The following is an 18,548-nucleotide window of genomic DNA, read 5'->3' as shown; positions in this document are numbered from 1 at the left end:
CCCAGCTCTTCCCACCTATTCCCGGATATTCCCTATTCCCAGCTATTCCTGGATATTCGCTTTTCCCAGCTATTGCCGGATATTCCCACCTATTCCCAGCTATTCCTGGATATTCCCTATTCCCACCTATTCCCAGCCATTGCCTGCCATTCCCAGATATTCCCATACCATTCCCAGATATTCACTGCCATTCCCAAATATTCCCATACCATTCCCAGCCATTCCCAGCAGTTTTCCTGTGACATTTCCGACTGAAACATTTCCTCTTTTTTCCCACTCATTTCCCCAGCTGAGGCAGAGCCCCGCCGTGGGGCAGAGGCGCCTCTGGCCCCCACAAGTCTGGGGACGAACCGAGATGCAGCAGGTGAGGCAAAGGGGACGAGGAGCAGCACAAAGATCAGCACCAAAACCTGACAACCAACCCCAAAGGTACCGAGGCAGGAGCAGAGCAGTTTCCTGGGTCCCAGCTCAGTGTTCTAAGGAGCAAACCCCATCTTTGCTTCCTGAGCTGCAGGGCAGAGACCAGGCAGGTCCCTGGCTTTAATTACTCAATTAACTCCCAGCTCCGAGGTGTTGGTGCTGCAGCACCCATCCTCCTCCTCCTCCTCAGCACCTCAGGGCACAGCTCTGCCACCCCACCTGCACCTGCCAGCCCAACAGAGGACCCTGAAATCCCAACAGAGACTCCAGAGGAGCCTGAAATCCCAACAGAGATTCCCCAGGACCCTGAAATCCCAACAGAGATTCCCCAGGACCCTGAAATCCCAATCCAGCTCCTCCCCAGGACCCTGCATCCCCACCTGCACCCACCCAAGAGCCCCTGTGTGCCCTGAGGCCACCGAGATGGAGCAGCCCTCTCCCCCTGACTCTGCAGCAGCAGCAGCAGCAGCAGCAGCAAACCCAAATGTGCTGTGCAAATGAGCTGGCAGAGCAGCTCGCGGTGCCTCGGCAGCCGCCCAGAGCCGGGCTGTGCACTCAGGGCCCTGCTGCTCAAGGACCACAAAGCCCAAAAGCAGATTTTTGCTCGGCCCCTGCACAAGGCAACGTCCACCCAAAGGGATGGGGAGGGATGGTTGGGGGGTTTTGTTCCCCAAATTTTTTTGCCTCTTCTCCCCTGCCTTGTGACAAAGCAGTGCAGCTGAAAGGAAGCCAAACCGGGGCAGGTTTGAATGTTACAGCTGAAAATGAAAGGCATTAGCAGTGGAAGTGTGGAGTTAGGAAGGCAAGGCCAGGCAATAGCAGCAGGAAGGGAGGCAGAGGCAGCACCCAGAGGCACCAGTGCAGCACAAACCCCTCAGGCAGATGTCCCACACAGCCCCCAGAGCCCCCAGCACACCCCAGGCTCCTGCTGCCCTGCCAGGGCAGCCCAGGCACCGACCCACAGCGACCCACAGCAACACTGAGCCAATTCCCCCCAAAGCTGCAGAAATCAGACCAGATTTGTTTTTTTGTTTTTTTTTTTTTTTCCCTTCCCTCTTTGATGGGAGGTCCAGCACTCACCTGCTGCACTCCTGGAGACAGGGCTGGAGCAGCACAGCCCCTGTGTGCCCTGCTCAGGGATCAGGTCTGCAGCAGCAGGAGAAAGGACGTGGGCACGGCCCCATGGAGCAGCTGGTGTGGCAGGCAGCCCTGGGGGGGTTATTTTGTCTCCTGTCCCTGCTCTAATCCTCAGCCTGGCCGCACTCAGCAGAGCTGCCTGGCTTAAGGGTCATCCTTACAGCACATCTAAGAACCTCAAGCCTCCTGATCAGCTTTCAGGAGAGCACCCGGGAGCCTAAGGCTGGGGGGATTAGAAAACCTATCCCCAGGCTTCCCCAAAGACACAGAGGGGCTTTACCCCACTCCCCACAGGGAATGGGCACCCGGGACACTCCTGGGGGTCTCCTGCAGACGGGAAATCAGTGAGGGTTTTGCTGCAAAGGGTCCCAATTTCAGGGGCTGTGCAGCAGGGGAGGAGATGCAGACCCATCTCACGTTCCCCGTGCACAGCCCGGGGCTGCTCTGACAGGTTTTGGACCACCGAGTCCTGAGTAAACAGAGAATGGAGACAATTTCCACAGGAAACCACCACCCAGGCTGGGCCAGGCAGCCCCCAACAGAGCAGAGCCCCTGTCCCACCTCCTTCCCCCTTATTTCAGAGAGGGAAAACCATCCTGCTGCTCTCAGCCCCACCATCCTCCTGCTGCTCTCAGCTCCACCATCCTCCTCCTGCTCTCAGCTCCATCCTCCTGCTGCTCTCAGCTCCATCCTTCTGCTCTCAGCTCCATCCTTCTGCTCTCAGCTCCATCCTCCTCCTGCTCTCAGCTCCATCCTCCTCCTGCTCTCAGCTCCATCCTCCTCCTGCTCTCAGCTCCATCCTCCTCTCAGCCTCACCATCCTCCTGCTCTCAGCCCCACCATCCTCCTGCTCTCAGCTCCATCCTCCTCCTGCTCTCAGCTCCATCCTCCTGCTCTCAGCTCCATCCTCCTGCTCTCAGCTCCATCCTCCTCCTGCTCTCAGCTCCATCCTCCTCCTGCTCTCAGCTCCATCCTCCTCCTGCTCTCAGCTCCATCCTCCTCCTGCTCTCAGCTCCATCCTCCTGCTCTCAGCTCCATCCTCCTCCTGCTCTCAGCTCCATCCTCCTCCTGCTCTCAGCTCCATCCTCCTGCTCTCAGCTCCATCCTCCTCTCAGCCCCACCATCCTCCTGCTCTCAGCTCCATCCTCCTGCTCTCAGCTCCAGCCCTGAGGATGACCATCCCCATGGGCAGCCTGAGATGTGCTGGCAGCATCTCCCCTGCTCCTGTGGCATGGACAGGCTCCATCCTCCTGTCCCTGTGTCCACCACAGCAGCCCTGGGGACACCCTGGGGACACCCTGGGGACACTCTGGGGACTCCCTTTCCCAGCCACAGGTCTTTGTGAGGAGCTGCCCCAGCTCTCTGGGGCTCAGCAAGCCCAGAGCTGCTCCCAACAAAAGCTGGGAGAGCAGGATCCAGCCCCAGCCAGCAGGAATCCCGGGAACAAAGGCAGGGGGAAGCACGAGGTCATGGGAATAACGGGCCACAATTTCACTGAGGGCAACAAGAATGGGGGGAAAATAATAAAAATAATTCTTGGGGAAGCTGGGGGCAGGGAAGGAGCCAGCTCCTGGGATTTGGGATCCTGGAACAATTCCAGAGCAGGGCAGCAAGGAAGGAGAGGATGGGGAATATTGCTGGGTCTCAGCACAGGGAATGCCAAAATAAAGGCAGGAATCCCTGGAAGGAGGGCACAGGGAATATTGCTGGGTCTCTGCACTCTGGAGAAGCCAAAATCAAGGCAGCAGTGGCTCAGGGAATGGTGCTGGGACACGGCAGGAGCAGCTCCAGCCTCAGTCACTGTCCCCACACCTCGGTGTGCTCTGTGCCATCTCTCAGATTTTGGCTGGCCCCGGGGCAGGAGCAGCTCAGGCTGCAGGACACGGTGACACTGCTGCCCCAGGAGTGTCCCCAGGCTGCCTGAGAAGCCTCCCTCAGCATCCCCCTTCCAGCTCCTGCCACGGGAGACTGCTGGAAAGGGGAAGGAAAACAGGGAACAAAGGGGAGGAGGGAGAGAGGGGACACAGGGATGGGCTCTTCACTGAATAACATCGAATAATCCAAGGGTTTTCTCCTCCTGGCTCAACATTTCCCATCCCAAGGAGAGGGACAGGGAGGTGCAGGTGATGCTGGAGCCTTTCTGGAACTGGTTATGAGGGAAGGTGCTCCAACATTCCCTCCCCAGCTCCCAGGTTCTTCCAAAATTCATTTTTACAGCATGCACCCAAGCCACAGGAAGGTGGTAAATATTCATAGTATGAAAAAAAAACCACTCATGGAAAGGATATACTGCACTTAAGAGAGAGATCTGAATTAATTTGATATGCTGCAGAGAGGCTTTTTAGCAATCACAAACTTGTGAATCTCAACTTTCCTTTCAGAAAAGGTTTCAAGAACGCAGCTGGGAGAGGAGGCTGGAAGTCCAGGCCTTTTGGAGACTCATTTTCCTGCCTGGAAAGGAGCAGGTTCCACTGGGAAACGCAGGAGGAAGGGGAAGTTTGATAAATCAGAGACCTAAAGCGCAGACAAAATATGAATTCTCCATCCCCAAGGGCAGGCTGGAGGGGCTTGGAGCCCCCTGGGACAGTGGGAGGTGTCCCTGCCATGGCAGGGCTGCCACTGGGTGGCATTGATAATTTACTGATTTCTGATAAATATTTTAAATATTGAAGTTCCCCTCAGTCTGGGATTCTGTGACCACAAATCTTTGTTTGGCCCCGATTTCTCCAGCTGTGCCACCAAGCTCTGAGAACTGGCACCACTGCCCTGGCACTGAGATGCCCCCTGAGCCCTGGGGATGTCACCTGTCACCCAGGTGAGGCAGGGACAGCATCCCTGTCCCCCTGCAGGAGCCAGCAGAGCTGGCTGCTCCTTCCAAAGCTTTTCCTGAGCACGGGGAGAGCCATTTCCAGCAGAGCTGCTGGTGGTGCTGGACCCCCTGAGCACCATTTAAATGTCCAATTGCACTCATTCAGCCCCTAAAAAAAAAAACTAAAAAAAAACCAAAAAAACCCCTGCTCCTCCAGCCCGTGACAGCTTTGACAGCCAGACTCCTTAATTCCTTTTTCTTATTCCCTTAATCTGTCATCTTTATCAGGCTGGGGAAGTGCCAGGCAGCGAGCAGCAGCCCCGGCCCCGATCAATCTCCACATTACAGCTGACAGAATGGTGCTAATAACTTATTGATCTGGTGTTTGCCAAGGCCCGGTGGGGCTGAAAGGCTCCCATTGATTGGCTCGAGGGGAAGGAGCCTCTCAGCTGAGAGCAGAGCGGAAAACCTTCAAATTGTCTCCTTCCCCAGGAGCTGGGCCAGGAGCAGCACGAGGAACTGGAGAGGAGGAGGAGGAGGGATGGGAAGGAAGAAGGATGTGTGTGTCTGTGAGGGAGAGGTGGGGATTAAGAATGGAAAAGGAAGTGAGGAAAAAAAAAGGGTTTGAGAAGAAAGAAATGCCAGGAAAAGAGCAGGGAAAAGGGAAAGAAGCAAAGGGAAGGAACGGATTTGGGAACAAAAAGGTTGTGCAGAGCTGAGAAATGACTGGAAGAGGCAGCGGAGCCTCTTGTTGCTCACAGCAGATCATGAATAAAACCCTCGCCGTGGCCAGTGCTGAAATAACTCCTCCCCAGGCTGCTGACAAAGGCCTGCTCACCCCTGGGCAGGGACAGTCCCCCAGCCCTGCCTGGGACAGCGGCACGACACAGCCCAGAGCCCACAGCCCCACTTAAACCCCGCAGATCCCCACCAGCTCCTGCATCTGCACCGGCCAAGAGCCACCAGAGATGCTGAGGGAGGGATCACACCCTGCCCTGGGCAGTGCCAGGGTCACTGAGGGCCATGGGGCAGGGCCAGGGTCACTCAGAGCCATGGGGCAGGGCCAGGGTCACTCACACCCTGCCCCAGGGTCACTCACACCCTGCCCTGGGGCAGTGCCAGGGTCACTCCCACCCTGCCCCAGGGTCACTCACACCCTGCCCTGGGCAGTGCCAGGGTCACTCCCACCCTGCCCCAGGGTCACTCAGAGCCATGGGGCAGTGCCAGGGTCACTCAGGGCCATGGGGCAGTGCCAGGGTCACTCAGGGCCATGGGGCAGTGCCAGGGTCACTCCCACCCTGCCCCAGGGTCACTCAGAGCCATGGGGCAGTGCCAGGGTCACTCACACCCTGCCCCAGGGTCACTCCCACCCTGCCCCAGGGTCACTGAGGGCCATGGGGCAGTGCCAGGGTCACTCACACCCTGCCCCAGGGTCACTCACACCCTGCCCCAGGGTCACTCCCACCCTGCCCTGAGGCTCTCACTGCCCTGAGGCTCTTCTCCTGGTGGATTTCTCTCGAGTTTATCCATCCCAAAGCCTGGGACAACATTCCCATGAGTGTCCCCCAACACTGGCAGCCCTTTCCCTCCAGCAGGACTTGTCCCCCCGTGTCCCCTGTCACCCACTGGGCACCCCTGGCAGGAGCAGGGGCAGAGCAGCAGCTCCCAGCCTGGTGCCAGCGCCAGGGCAGGGACATTCTGCCAGCTGTGCCACCCAGGGTGGGCAAGGCAGGTGCCACAGGACACCAGGGATGTGTCACAGGACACTAGGGAGGTGCCACAGGACACCAAGGATGTGTCACAGGACACCAGGGAGGTGTCACAGCACACCAGGGAGGTGACACAGCACACCAGGGAGGTGACACAGGACACCGGGGAGGTGACACAGCACACCAGGGACCTGCTCCCAGCTGCCCCCGGGAAGGCACCTGGCAAAGCAGGTGGAGGCAGGGGTGTGGAGAGGTTATTTCTGGCAGCATCTTGCTCGTGCCAGAGCTGCAGGCAAAGGGAGCAGCAGGCAGTGGCTGCTGCAGCTCCAAAGCTGCTGCTGGGGTGGGTTTGGTGGATCAAATTCCCTCAAAGAGAGGGAGACACCCCCTGAGAGCCCAAACCTGCCCAGAGGGGTTTGCAGAGCCATCCTACAGGAGCCCAGCCCTGCACAGCTTGGCCTGGATGATCCCAGAGACTCTCCAACCTTAACTGAGCTCCAGCAACAGAACCCTCAGCTCCCTGTCCTCTTGGCAAAGCCAAGCAAACCTGGACATCACCCAAAGCTCCTGCAGTGACCTGTGCTGGCAGGAAACGTTCCCATTTCCACATCCCACACACTTCCACGTTGGCTTTTCCCACTTCCCCCTCACTTCCCAAGAGCTCTGCTCCTTGCTCACCTCCCTGCCAGGCTTCAGGAGGTGTCAAAACCAACCTCCCTGGGGCACAGAGAGGGGACAGTGCCCCAGCTCCAGGCCCAGAGGGTGCAGAGCAGTGGCAGAACCTGGACCCTCACACTGCCAATGCAAACCACTGTCCTTCAAGAGAAAACACATCACCAGCAGGGCCTGGCCTTGCAGCTCCTGGTGCCCACTTGGGGCTGATTTTCTGCTGATTTTCTGCTCAATTGAAGGCAGCAGTCCAATAAAAGCTGCTGGGTGGTTTTTTTTTCCCTGTTTTTTGGTTTGGTTAAATGCAAACACATCGGAGCCCAGCTCATTCCCCGTGGGTTGGGATCCTTCTGGGGCAGCAACATCCCTGAGCCCAGCTCCTTGGCAGCCCAAAGATGAACTCCTCCTTGGCTCTGTAAAGCCAAATGAGGTCACTGCATGGTCCCTGTGGCCCTCGTGGGGACACACAATGCTCCGGGAGTTACAGGCACTGCCTGGAGAATGAAATCCCCCAAATTCTGACAGATGAATCTCTTTCACAGTCCAAAACTTCCTCCTTGCTCAGCCAACAGGGCACCAGGTGAGAAGACAAGACCAGAGGGTGAGTGCAGAATAAATCATCCCATGGAGAGAACTCTCAGCTTGAGCCCAAACAGAGGGCGTTTGAGGAGAGATTAACAGGATTTTTTGGGGTTTTTTTCAGGAAAGGAATGAATTAAAGCCTCAGGACCAGGACTGTGGTGCAAAAATGCTGCTCCAGGCCCCAAAGCAGCGTGGTTTTGAGCCATGGGGCTGAACTCTGCTCTCCCAGGGCTGCAAAAACCCCAGGAATTAAGCACCCCTAAAGGCTCCTGAGGTGGGGACACAGGTGTCACACTGTCCCCAGCACGGGGATTCCCACAGGAATTCCCACAGGAATCATCCCTGCAGCTGCCCCACGGGGCCAAGGATTGGGGTTTGTCCTTCCCAGCACACTGACCAAACTCCCCTGGAAAAGCCCAGGAAATCCCATCACACTGACCCAGAACACCCCTCTCTGAGAGCTGCCTGCTGCTGCTGCCCACTCCACAACCTCAGCCCCAAACGTTCTCTGCTGAACTCAGTGATTTCTGTCCCTCTTTGAGGCTCTGTCTCCACTCTGGGCCCTCTCAGAGCATCTCCAAAGCAAGTCCCTGCAGGCACCAGGGGCAGAAGGAAGAGAGGGAAGAGCTACCCACCTTCCTCTAGCATGAGGGAGCCTGAATCCTCCACTTCTATCCATGCAAATAGTCCTACTGCAACTGGAAACCCATGAAATGTGGCACTGCAGAACAGAGGGCGTTTGAGGAGAGAAAGAGGAGAGATTAACAGGATTTTTTGGGGTTTTTTTGGTTGTTTTTTTTTTAGGAAAGGAATGAATTAAAGCCTCAGGACCAGGACTGTGGTGCAGAAATGCTGCTGCAGGCCCCAAAGCACACAGACACGGGAGGGGAGGCACCTCCTGAGACCCTCTGAGCCCATTCCATGCCTTTTCCCTCTCCTCCATCCCCGGGTGCAGCTCAGTGAGCACCAAGGAGAGCATCTGAGCACTCCCCTCTGCAGGAGGGGACAGCAGGGACTCCTCCTCTGCACAGGGATCACCCCCAGGCACAGCCCTTTCCTCCCCTCTCACAGTCAGAAAAGCCCCAAGACCTCACACAATTATTTTTTTTATCCATTTCAGCCCCTTCTTGCGTTTCAAAGGCCATCCAAGCTCCAAGAACATCGCTGATTTTCCAGCTCGTGCTGTTTGCAAACCACAGCCCTGCCTCTAATCCTGCTCCTAACAACAAGTGGAGGAATTCCCTGCCAGAATTAATCACAAAGCAGCCAGCCCTGCCAGCCTCAGCCTTTTGGCTGCCCCCACGGGCTGGCAATCAGCACATCTCTGCATTTGTGCTGGTCTCCTCGCCAGTCCTGCCCTGAAGCTCGGGCACTGCTGCAGCACTCTGAGCTCAGTGAGGAGCCTCCAGGGAGCTCCTCCTGCCCTCCCTGGGACCAAATCCCAGCCAGAAAGCAGCAGCAGGAACGTTTCAGAGCAGCAGCTCCCAGGCAGGACTTTCTGAGCATCTTTGATTCATTTCTGGTTATCTCCAGGTGCCTTTTTCAGGGGGATTTGTCCTGACCCAGCACACAGAGGTGGGCAGGCGGCTGGGGCCAAGGTTCTGCTCCTCTCCTTGTTGGAATAAAATGGTTTCAGCAACGACCAACCCTTCAGCAGCACCTCTGGGAGTTGTGTGTGGAACAATTGATGATGTTCAGCTCCCCTCAGAGCCCTGCCAGCAAAACCAGCCCCAGCAGAGCCCAGCCCCAAAGCCCAGCGTGGAACTGGCCCTGGGGAGAGGTGACAAAGCCACCTCTGTCCCCTCTGATGCCTCCTGTCCCCACCTGAACACCCCAGGACACCTGCTGTGTGTGTTCTCCAGAGCTTTGTCCCTGGTTCAGTGGCCTCTGGTGTGCATCAGCCTCTTCCTTTTCGCTCCAGGAATGTTCCATGGGATCACTGAGGCTGGAGAAGACCTCCAAGATCAGCCAGCACCACTAAAGCCACTGTCCCCAAGTGCCACATCCCTCACCTGAGCACCTCCAGGGGTGCTGTCCCCACCCCTGCACTGGGCAGCCTCTTCCAGAGGTTTTCCTCCAGAAATTCCTCCTGATTTTGAACCCAAACCTCCCCTGGCACAGCTCCAGACCATTTCCTACAGTTCCTTCATTTATAAAACAAACCAGAGCACCTCAATTAAGGAACAGGAATCAGAGATTTACATCCTTTTCTCCTGGTGGGAATGAGAAGAACCCTTTTGCATTTCTGGAATGCCCCAGGTCTCCAGGAATTCCAGCAATGCTGATCAAAGCCCAGCAGTTTCCCTGCAAAGCAAACAATACTGAAAGCCATTGTGACACCCAGGGTCAGCTGAGCCTCACTGGGTCACGGGGAAAAAATGGATTTATGGCCAGGGTGGCTTCTTGGGGTTGTGCAGGGAAAAGGCCTTTGGAAAATTGTTCATTTGGAGATTGAGCAGGGAAAGGGGAGGGCTGGGAGCTGCCAGGGCTGATTTCCACACACAGCACCAATCCCTCCTGGGCACACACGGGGCTGAGGGAGTGATTTCGGTTCTCAGCCTCCAAAGACAGCCCCAAAGGGGTCAGGGGGGCTGTTCCCTCTGCCTTTGGGGTTCACTCACACACACACAGGCACAAGCAGATTTCCAGAGAAGGCTCAGTGAGCACACACAGATCCAGCTCTCATTGGGAAGGGCACACACCACTCAGTATAAAACCTGACAGAAATCCCCACACAGATCCAGCTCTCATTGGGAAGGGCACACATCACCCAGTGTAAACCCTGACAGAAACCCCACACACAGATCCAGCTCTCATTGGGAAGGGCACACATCCCTCAGTATAAAACCTGACAGAAACCCCACACACAGATCCAGCTCTCATTGGAAGGGCACACATCCCTCAGCACAAAACCTGACAGAAACCCCACACACAGATCCAGCTCTCGTTTAGAAGGGCACACATCCCTTAGTATAAAACCTGACAGAAACCCCACACACAGATCCAGCTCTCATTGGAAGGGCACACATCCCTCAGTGTAAAACCTGACAGAAATCCCCACACAGATCCAGCTCTCATTGGGAAGGGCACACATCACCCAGTGTAAAACCTGACAGAAATCCCCACACACAGATCCAGCTCTCATTGGAAGGGCACACATCCCTTAGTATAAACCCTGACAGAAACCCCACACACAGATCCAGCTCTCGTTTAGAAGGGCACACATCCCTTAGTATAAAACCTGACAGAAACCCCACACACAGATCCAGCTCTCATTGGAAGGGCACACATCCCTCAGTGTAAAACCTGACAGAAACCCCACACACAGATCCAGCTCTCATTGGGAAGGGCACACATCACCCAGTGTAAAACCTGACAGAAATCCCCACACACAGATCCAGCTCTCATTGGAAGGGCACACATCCCTTAGTATAAACCCTGACAGAAACCCCACACACAGATCCAGCTCTCGTTTAGAAGGGCACACATCCCTTAGTATAAAACCTGACAGAAATCCCCACACACAGATCCAGCTCTCATTGGAAGGGCACACATCCCTTAGTATAAAACCTGACAGAAATCCCCACACACAGATCCAGCTCTCATTGGGAAGGGCACACATCCCTCAGCACAAAACCTGACAGAAACCCCACACACAGATCCAGCTCTCATTGGAAGGGCACACATCCCTCAGCACAAAACCTGACAGAAACCCCACACACAGATCCAGCTCTCATTGGGAAGGGCACACATCACCCAGTGTAAAACCTGACAGAAATCCCCACACACAGATCCAGCTCTCATTGGAAGGGCACACATCCCTCAGTGTAAAACCTGACAGAAACCCCACACAGATCCAGCTCTCATTGGAAGGGCACACACCACTCAGTATAAACCCTGACAGAATCCCCACACAGATCCAGCTCTCATTGGGAAGGGCACACATCACCCAGTGTAAAACCTGACAGAAATCCCCACACACAGATCCAGCTCTCGTTGGGAAGGGCACACATCCCTTAGTATAAAACCTGACAGAAACCCCACACACAGATCCAGCTCTCGTTTAGAAGGGCACACACCACTCAGTATAAAACCTGACAGAAACCCCACACACAGATCCAGCTCTCATTGGGAAGGGCACACATCCCTCAGCACAAAACCTGACAGAAACCCCACACACAGATCCAGCTCTCGTTTAGAAGGGCACACATCCCTTAGTATAAAACCTGACAGAAACCTCAAGTTTCCCTCCACTTGTATTTATAATTGAAGAATCCTGCAATCAACAAGGGTTTATTTATTGCAGACTCTCCCTCGCTGACCCCTGCAGGTTTGTCACCCCTCCCTGACATCCAGGGAGCCCCAGGGCTGGCAGCATCCCTCTGGGTAGGGCTGAAACCAGGGCAGTGACCCCAAAGCTGCCAGGCAGCAGCAGGAACCCAAACACTCCTGCTCCCAGAGGAGGCTGGCAGCCCAGCAGCAGCGTGGGGAACCTCTGATTAATGAAATTACAAATCAAATCATGCTCTCTGCAAGGCCTTTCTGCTTCACTTGGCACCAGCCCTGGGGACATTGCTGCCACAAGCTCCTTTAACACACACCACTGCATTTGGGAACAACACGGGGCTGGGACCTCCAGAAAGGGCTTCACCAGCACTGGGAAATCCTTTTCCACCTTCATCTTTTTTAACCAGAATATTCAAAGATTTCCTACAGCTAAAACGTGACACAGGAAAGGAAAAAAAAAACCACAGCTGGAAAAGGAAGGGATGGGGAGAGGACGGGAAAGGGGAGAGGAGGGGAAAAGGGGGAGGAAGGAAAAAAGGAGAGGAGGGAAAAAAGGAGAGAGGAGGGAGAAAGAGAGAAGAGGGGAAAAAGAAGAGAGGAGGGGAAAAAGGAGAGGAGGGAAAGGGAGAGGAGAGAAAAGGAATGGAGGGAAAGGCAGAGGAGGGAAAAAGGGAGAGGAAGGAAAAAGGGAGAGGAAGGAAAAAGGGAGAGGAAGGAAAAAGGGAGAGGAAGGAAAAAGGGAGAGGAAGGAAAAAGGGAGAGGAAGGAAAAAGGGGGAGAGGAGGTAAAGGGATAGGAGAGAAAAGGGATGGAGGGGAAAAGGGAGAGGAGGGAAAAGGAAAGGAAGGAAAGGCAGAGGAGGGAAAAAGGGAGAGAAAGGAAAAAGGGAGAGAGGAAGGAAAAAAAGGAGAGAGGAAGGAAAAAGGGAGAGAGGAAGGAAAGGGAGAGGAGGGAAAAGGAAAGAAAAGGAGAGAAGAAGGGAAAGGAGGGAGAACACAATCCCGGGGCAGCAGGAGGTGCCCAGCCCTCACCTGCAGCTGCCAGCCCCACGTCCAGGGGGCTCCTCTTGAACTCACAGCGGCTCTGGCTCTCGGGCATAACGAGCTGCCGGCTCTGGTGCAGGTTGGAGATGATGGTGGCCAGGTCACTGTCACGGCTGCGGCAGAGCACACAAACCCCACGTTAGGGAAATCCCATCTGCCCACAACAAGAATTGATTTTTATTTTTTTTTATCCACCCCTGTGAGCACATCTGGGAGAGGGTTTTTGTGAGCTCCAGCACAGCTGGATTCCAGGTAACCTCTCCTCAATCTGGGGGATTTCAAAGCCTCATTTCCCAGCAAGGACCCTGCAGCTGCCAGAGCTCCTGGTTCCAGCCCTGCCAAAATACAACTTGCATGGGCCAGGACTCACATCTCACATGGAAAAACTGAAAAAAAAACCCCAACCCTGAAAAGTGCAAGGATTGGCAGATGTGCTCCAGAATGAAGAGGAAACTTGAACTGAAATAACTGATCGTTTTCTATCAGCTGCCACCCCTCTGTTGTTAAAATCCCGAGTTTTTCCATTCCGTCACTGCTGGGACAAAAGGCTGCTGGAGTTTGATTGAACGATGGTTTTTCTCCTTGGAGAGAAACCCACCACGAGCAGCGTCACTCCGAGCTGAGGGGACAGATTTATTTACAAAAAGCCATTTTCAACTCTCCCCTCCAAGAGATCCTGAAACAATGCTCTTCCTCCTGGGAAAAGAGACTGTGTTAGAGCAATTCAGCATGATTTTGCCTGTTCTCCTTGCATCCCACTGCTGCTGAATACGCTGGGTTAGTCCTTTTATTTTATTTTTTTTTCTATTTTTTCCCCTTCTGTGGAGAGGAAAAACACAAACCCCGATTCACTGTAGCAGATACTGCAGCTCAGTGGCCAGTGCTTCTGCTGGCAAATCCCTCTCCAGCTGCAAAATATTCCCGAATAAATGATCTGCCAAGAGTGAGGAGGAAGAACAAGGTGGATCCCCGTGGCAGGAGCTGGGAAATGTCCCTTTGGTTGGTTTGCAGGGGATGCTGAGCTCCCCAATCCCCCCAGCAGCAGGGGCTCACCCCGAGCTAAACTGAGCCACTTTTCTCCCTGAAATCTCTCTCTCTGAAGGGAATTTGAGACAGAGACACTGGGAAAAAAATAAAAAAAAGAATAATAAATTAGGAATATTGCCCTCCCTACCCTCTGTCTCTGAAGGGAATTTGACAGCCAGCAGAGCCAGAAACACTGGGAAAAATAATAATAATAATAAAAAAATAAATTAGGAATATTGCCCTCCCTGCCCTCTGTCTCTGAAGGGAATTTGAGACAGAGACACTGGAGGGAAAAAAATAAATAAAATACTAATAAATGAGGAATACTGCCCTCCCTGCCCAGCCACGGCTCCCACCCAGGGGTGTCCTCACCTGGGCCCAGCAGGGCAGCCCGGAGGGTGCATTATCTGCAGAATTACCTGGCACTGATCTGCCTTAAATACCCCCCAAATCCCCGCAGCGCTGCTCGCCCCGGCCCCCGGGCTGCAGCTGGGGCTCAGCCCTGTCTAGCTCCCTGCTAATCAGATCAGGTCATGACAGAAAGTCTTTAGGGACTTTCAGCAGGCGTCTGGGCTGCAGATTTTTTTTTTTTTCCTCGGGAGGGGGGAAAGAGGCTGCAGACACAAAAAGCCCCTCCCCAGGATCCCCTCAAGGGGATCAGCAGGAGGAGGGATGTTGGGATCCCAAATCCTCTGAGCATCTCTCCCCTCCTCCTGCTCCTAAAGAGTGCTCCTTATGCAAGCACGAGGCTCATTACTTAAGCCACCCCACAGGTGAGTGGGAAGCCCGTTTCTCCTGTGCCAAGCACTTTTTGGGTCTTATCCTCTTTTAGCTGCCACCTTTAAGATGCATTATGCAAATATTTGGGTGCCTTAAGTCATTTATGGGATTAATGTGAAGTGATTATCAGTTCTTTTTAATCATGCCAATCAATAAGTGGCTGTCAGGGACAGAGGACAAATGCAGATAAACGCTGCCATCAGCACAAGGCCCGGAAAGGGCGGAGGAGAGCAGGGAGTGGGGAGAGAAAAATGGGATAATTACATCTTTGCCTTTGCACGGTGCCTCGCATCCCAGTGGAGGCCAGAGCGGCTCTTGGGGGTAAACACCTTCAGCCACGGGCAGGGAGTGTTTTATCCGCCGGGAAAATGCAGCTCCTACCCCTCTGGAGAGGCTCCTCCAAACCCAGAGTGCAGAACACCAGGGAAAAGAGTGAAATGTCCAGGGAAAAGAGTGAAATGTCCAGGGAAAAGAGTGAAATGTCCAGGGAAAACAGTGAAATGTCCAGGGAAAACAGAACCCAGGAGATCTCCATGAAGGAAACATCCCCACGCCAGCAGAGGTGTTCTCCTTCTCCCCAAAATCCTTTCAGGAGGTTTTCCACGGGTTTAAAACAAACATCGTGGTGTGTAAAGGTGCATCAGCAAATCCAGGTTCAGGGAACACAGGGAACTGAGTGCTCTGACTGCACTCAGGTCACCCATGGAATCAGGGAAAATCCAGTTCCCTCTTCTCCATCCCAGTCCCTATTCTCTCCCAGTCCCCTATTCCCCCATCCCAGTTCCTATTCCTCCATCCCAATTCTCCATCCCAGTCCCTATTTTTCCATCCCAGTTCCCTGTTCTCCATCCCAGCCCTCCCAGATCCCTCTCCCTGGGGTGCAGAACTCCAGCAGGGGATGGGACACAGGCCCCCAGACCCCTCTGGCCGCTGTCCTGGGAGCCACAGTGGGCACAGAGGTGCTGCCAGATGTCCCCGAGGTCACAGCCCAGTGCCCAGAGCCTCCTCCTCCTCCTCCTGCACGGGTCTCCCTCGGAGCCATCAGCAGCCAGCGCATCTTTAACGAGGAGCGGGATGAGCAGACTAATGGCTGGAGACAATTAAGCGCAGTATAAATCAGTGTCGGGGCTGTGCAGGCGGCACAGGCAGCCCGGCGCCTGCCCACACTGCGGGGAGGGGCAGCGAGGCACTTTGGTCCGAATTTCAATAATCTTCACTCGTGGCTGCCTTTCTGATTGCTGCAGCTCCCAGGACTGAGCAGTGACCCGGCTCCGAGTGTCCCCTCCTGCTCACGGGGATGCCTCAAGTTTTCATTTCATGTATTTCGTGTTCTGCGGTGCCCAGGGCTCACAGGCAGTGTCACTGAGCTCTGCACACAGCAGGGACACAAAACAAATCTTCTCCTGCTGCACACCAAGGACAATGGTTACAGTTTTCAGCCCCAAAAGCACAAACAGGGGTGGGCTAAAGACAGAAAACAAACTGATGGGACCTCATCATCAGCATCTGGAACTGGACAATTCAAGCCCAATGTGCAAATGACCAAAACTTATCAAAGTGTCAGACCTGGTAACTTTTGTCCACTTTGTGACCATTTTGGGTCAAATTTGGGTCCATTTTGTGCCCACTTTGTGCCCATTTTGGGTCCACCCTGGGTGCAGCCCTTCCCAGGCTCTTGTCCTGCCCAAGGTGTACCCTAAAGGCCTTTTAACAAATATCTACTTTATTCTCCAGCTCTGCCCACTTTACCCTCCAGCCCACCTGGTCCTGCAGACAGGAGCTCCAGGGAGAGCTGGGATAAAACCTGAGTGACTCCTGAACCAGCAGACACAAAATTCCCTGACCCAGAAACTGCAGGGGAATGGCTCCAGCACCACACCAGACTTCTCCTAACACTGAATCAAATCAAAACACAGGGAAAAATCTCTGAAGGGATGCAAAGCAGGAGACTGGAAGAGAAGAGAGACTCAGAAAGTAAAAGAGGGAAGAAATAAGACGGAAAAGTATTTCTTTTAAAATACATTTCACCCGCTCTCCAACCCCTTAATGATCCCCCAGTAAGTGCAGGGATTATATTAAATTTTACTGATCAATACAGCGGCCATAAAACTGTCCCGACCCTCTGCCCAGCCCTCCAATAAAGAAAGGGAAAATCCAATATGCAAAAGGAGGGATGTCAGGGCCTGCAGGGGAGGGCAGTGACAGGGCAGGGCAGGGGAGCTGCCAGGCTGCACCCAGGGCTGCCAGCCCCTGTTCTCCAGCCCAGTTCCTGTTCTCCAGCCCCAATTCCCTGTTCTCTATCCCAGTTCCCTCTTCTCCAGTCCAGTTCCCTCTTCTCCAGCCCCAATTCCCTGTTCTCCATCCCAGTTCCCTCTTCTCCAGCCCCAATTCCCAGTTCTCCATCCCAGTTCCATGTTCCCCATCCCAGTTCCCAGTTCTCCAGCCCAGTTCCATGTTCTCCATCCCAGTTCCCAGTTCTCCATCCCAGTTCCCAGTTCTCCATCCCAGTCCCTGTTCTCCAGCCCCAATTCCCAGTTCTCCATCCCAGTTCCCAGTTCTCCATCCCAGTCCCTGTTCTCCAGCCCCAATTCCCAGTTCTCCATCCCAGTTCCATGTTCCCCATCCCAGTTCTCTCTCTCCCATCCCAGTCCCTCCCAGCCCTTTCTGGCCCCTCTCTCTGGGTGCAGAACTCAGCAGGGGATGGCACAGACCCAGGATGTCTCACCTGGCTCAGGTGCCAGGTCCAGCTCCTTCCCCTCCCTGAGGAGTGGCAGAGAGAAGCCCCAAGGAGACGAGACCATCCCCAGGAGCTGCAGAAACACCAGGGAATGTCCCTTTTCTGTCATTCCCAGCAGCACAGCAATCCAATCCCTGCTGTCAGGAGTTTGTCCCACCAGCTGCTGCAGGAAACAGCCGCGAGTTTCACCAGGGGACGGTTAGATCAGAGAGCAGAGAACATTTCCCACCCAAAAAAAAGGGACTAAAGCCTGGCCAGGGATGTGGGCATGTGGCCCTTGGGGACACGGGCAGGGCTAGGCTTGGCTCTGGTGACCTGGGAAGCAGGATTTCGCGGGAGCAGAGCTCAGGGCTGCCCGGAGTGGAGCACACGCCCAGGGTCGGGAGGGATGTAAATCAGGCAGGGAATAATGAGCTTTTTATGGAAGCCATTAAAGGAGAGCCCAGATCGGTCCATAAATGCTGTTGCATCCTTACAGCCCTGAGAAAGGAGCTGATGTAAGAGCAGAAGCGTGGGGTGGCCGGGCTGGGGCAGCACAGGCACTCGGGGGGATCACAGTTCCTAGTTAGGAGGGGTTTTTTAAAAAAAAAAAACCAAACTAAGAAGTGGTTTCTAAAGAAACATCAGCACTCCAGTCCAGCCCCTGGGAAAAAATTGGAACACCCTCTCCCCAGAAAAAAAATCCCAAAAGATCCAAAACAAAAAAAACACCAAAAAACCCCAAAAAACCCAAACCAAAAAAAACACCAAAAACCCACCCCCCAAACCAAACAAAAAACCCCAAATCCAAAAAAAAAAAAAAAAAAAACCCCAAAAAACCAAACAAAAAAAACCCAAAAAACCCAAACCAAAAAAAAAAACCACCCAAAAAACTCAAAAAAAAAACCAAACCAAAAATGCCCAACCACCACCAACCAAAAAAAAAAAAAAAAAAAAAAAAAAAAAACAACCCACACCAACTCAAAAAAACCAACCAAAAAAACCCCAACCAACCCCAAAAATCCACAACAGCACCAAAAAAACCCCCTAAAAACATCCCCAAACCCCAACCTCTGATGAATCTGGGGGTTGTAGAAGGACCTACAAGAGCAATTCGTGCTGCAGCCCCCAGATGAAGCAGCTCCAAGAAGATCTCTGCCCTCAGCCTGCAGTGTCCACCCTCCGTGGGCCATTTAATCACAGCCTCATTGATTTTTCAGCCCCAGAAGGGAGTGTTCCACCCCCCTGCTCTGACCTCCTGCTCAGCAAATCAGCCCCTGGTGCTCCCAGTTAATGGTGGCAAGAAAAAAGAAAAAAAAAATAATAATAAGGAATGAATGTGTGAGTTGTGTGTGTGTGTGTGCTCAGTAG

General features: G+C 54.0%; 1 protein-coding gene across 1 annotated transcript in view; it reads right to left on the bottom strand.

Moving 5' to 3' along the window:
• Positions 1 to 18,548, bottom strand: part of SAMD11 (sterile alpha motif domain containing 11) — a gene marked incomplete at its 5' end in the record, with an annotated part of 64,465 nt that overhangs the window by 34,397 nt on the left and 11,520 nt on the right. Inside the window, one exon of the mRNA XM_066340341.1 lies at positions 12,644 to 12,768. Coding sequence (XP_066196438.1) covers positions 12,644 to 12,768 — 125 coding nt within the window. The remainder of the gene's footprint in view (positions 1 to 12,643; positions 12,769 to 18,548) is intronic.

This window comes from Sylvia atricapilla, unplaced genomic scaffold (genome assembly GCF_009819655.1).
Source record: "Sylvia atricapilla isolate bSylAtr1 unplaced genomic scaffold, bSylAtr1.pri scaffold_67_arrow_ctg1, whole genome shotgun sequence".
NCBI classification, from domain to species: Eukaryota; Metazoa; Chordata; class Aves; order Passeriformes; family Sylviidae; genus Sylvia; species Sylvia atricapilla.
Note: the sequence above shows the minus strand (reverse complement) of the source record. Positions and strands in the feature narration are given on the sequence as shown.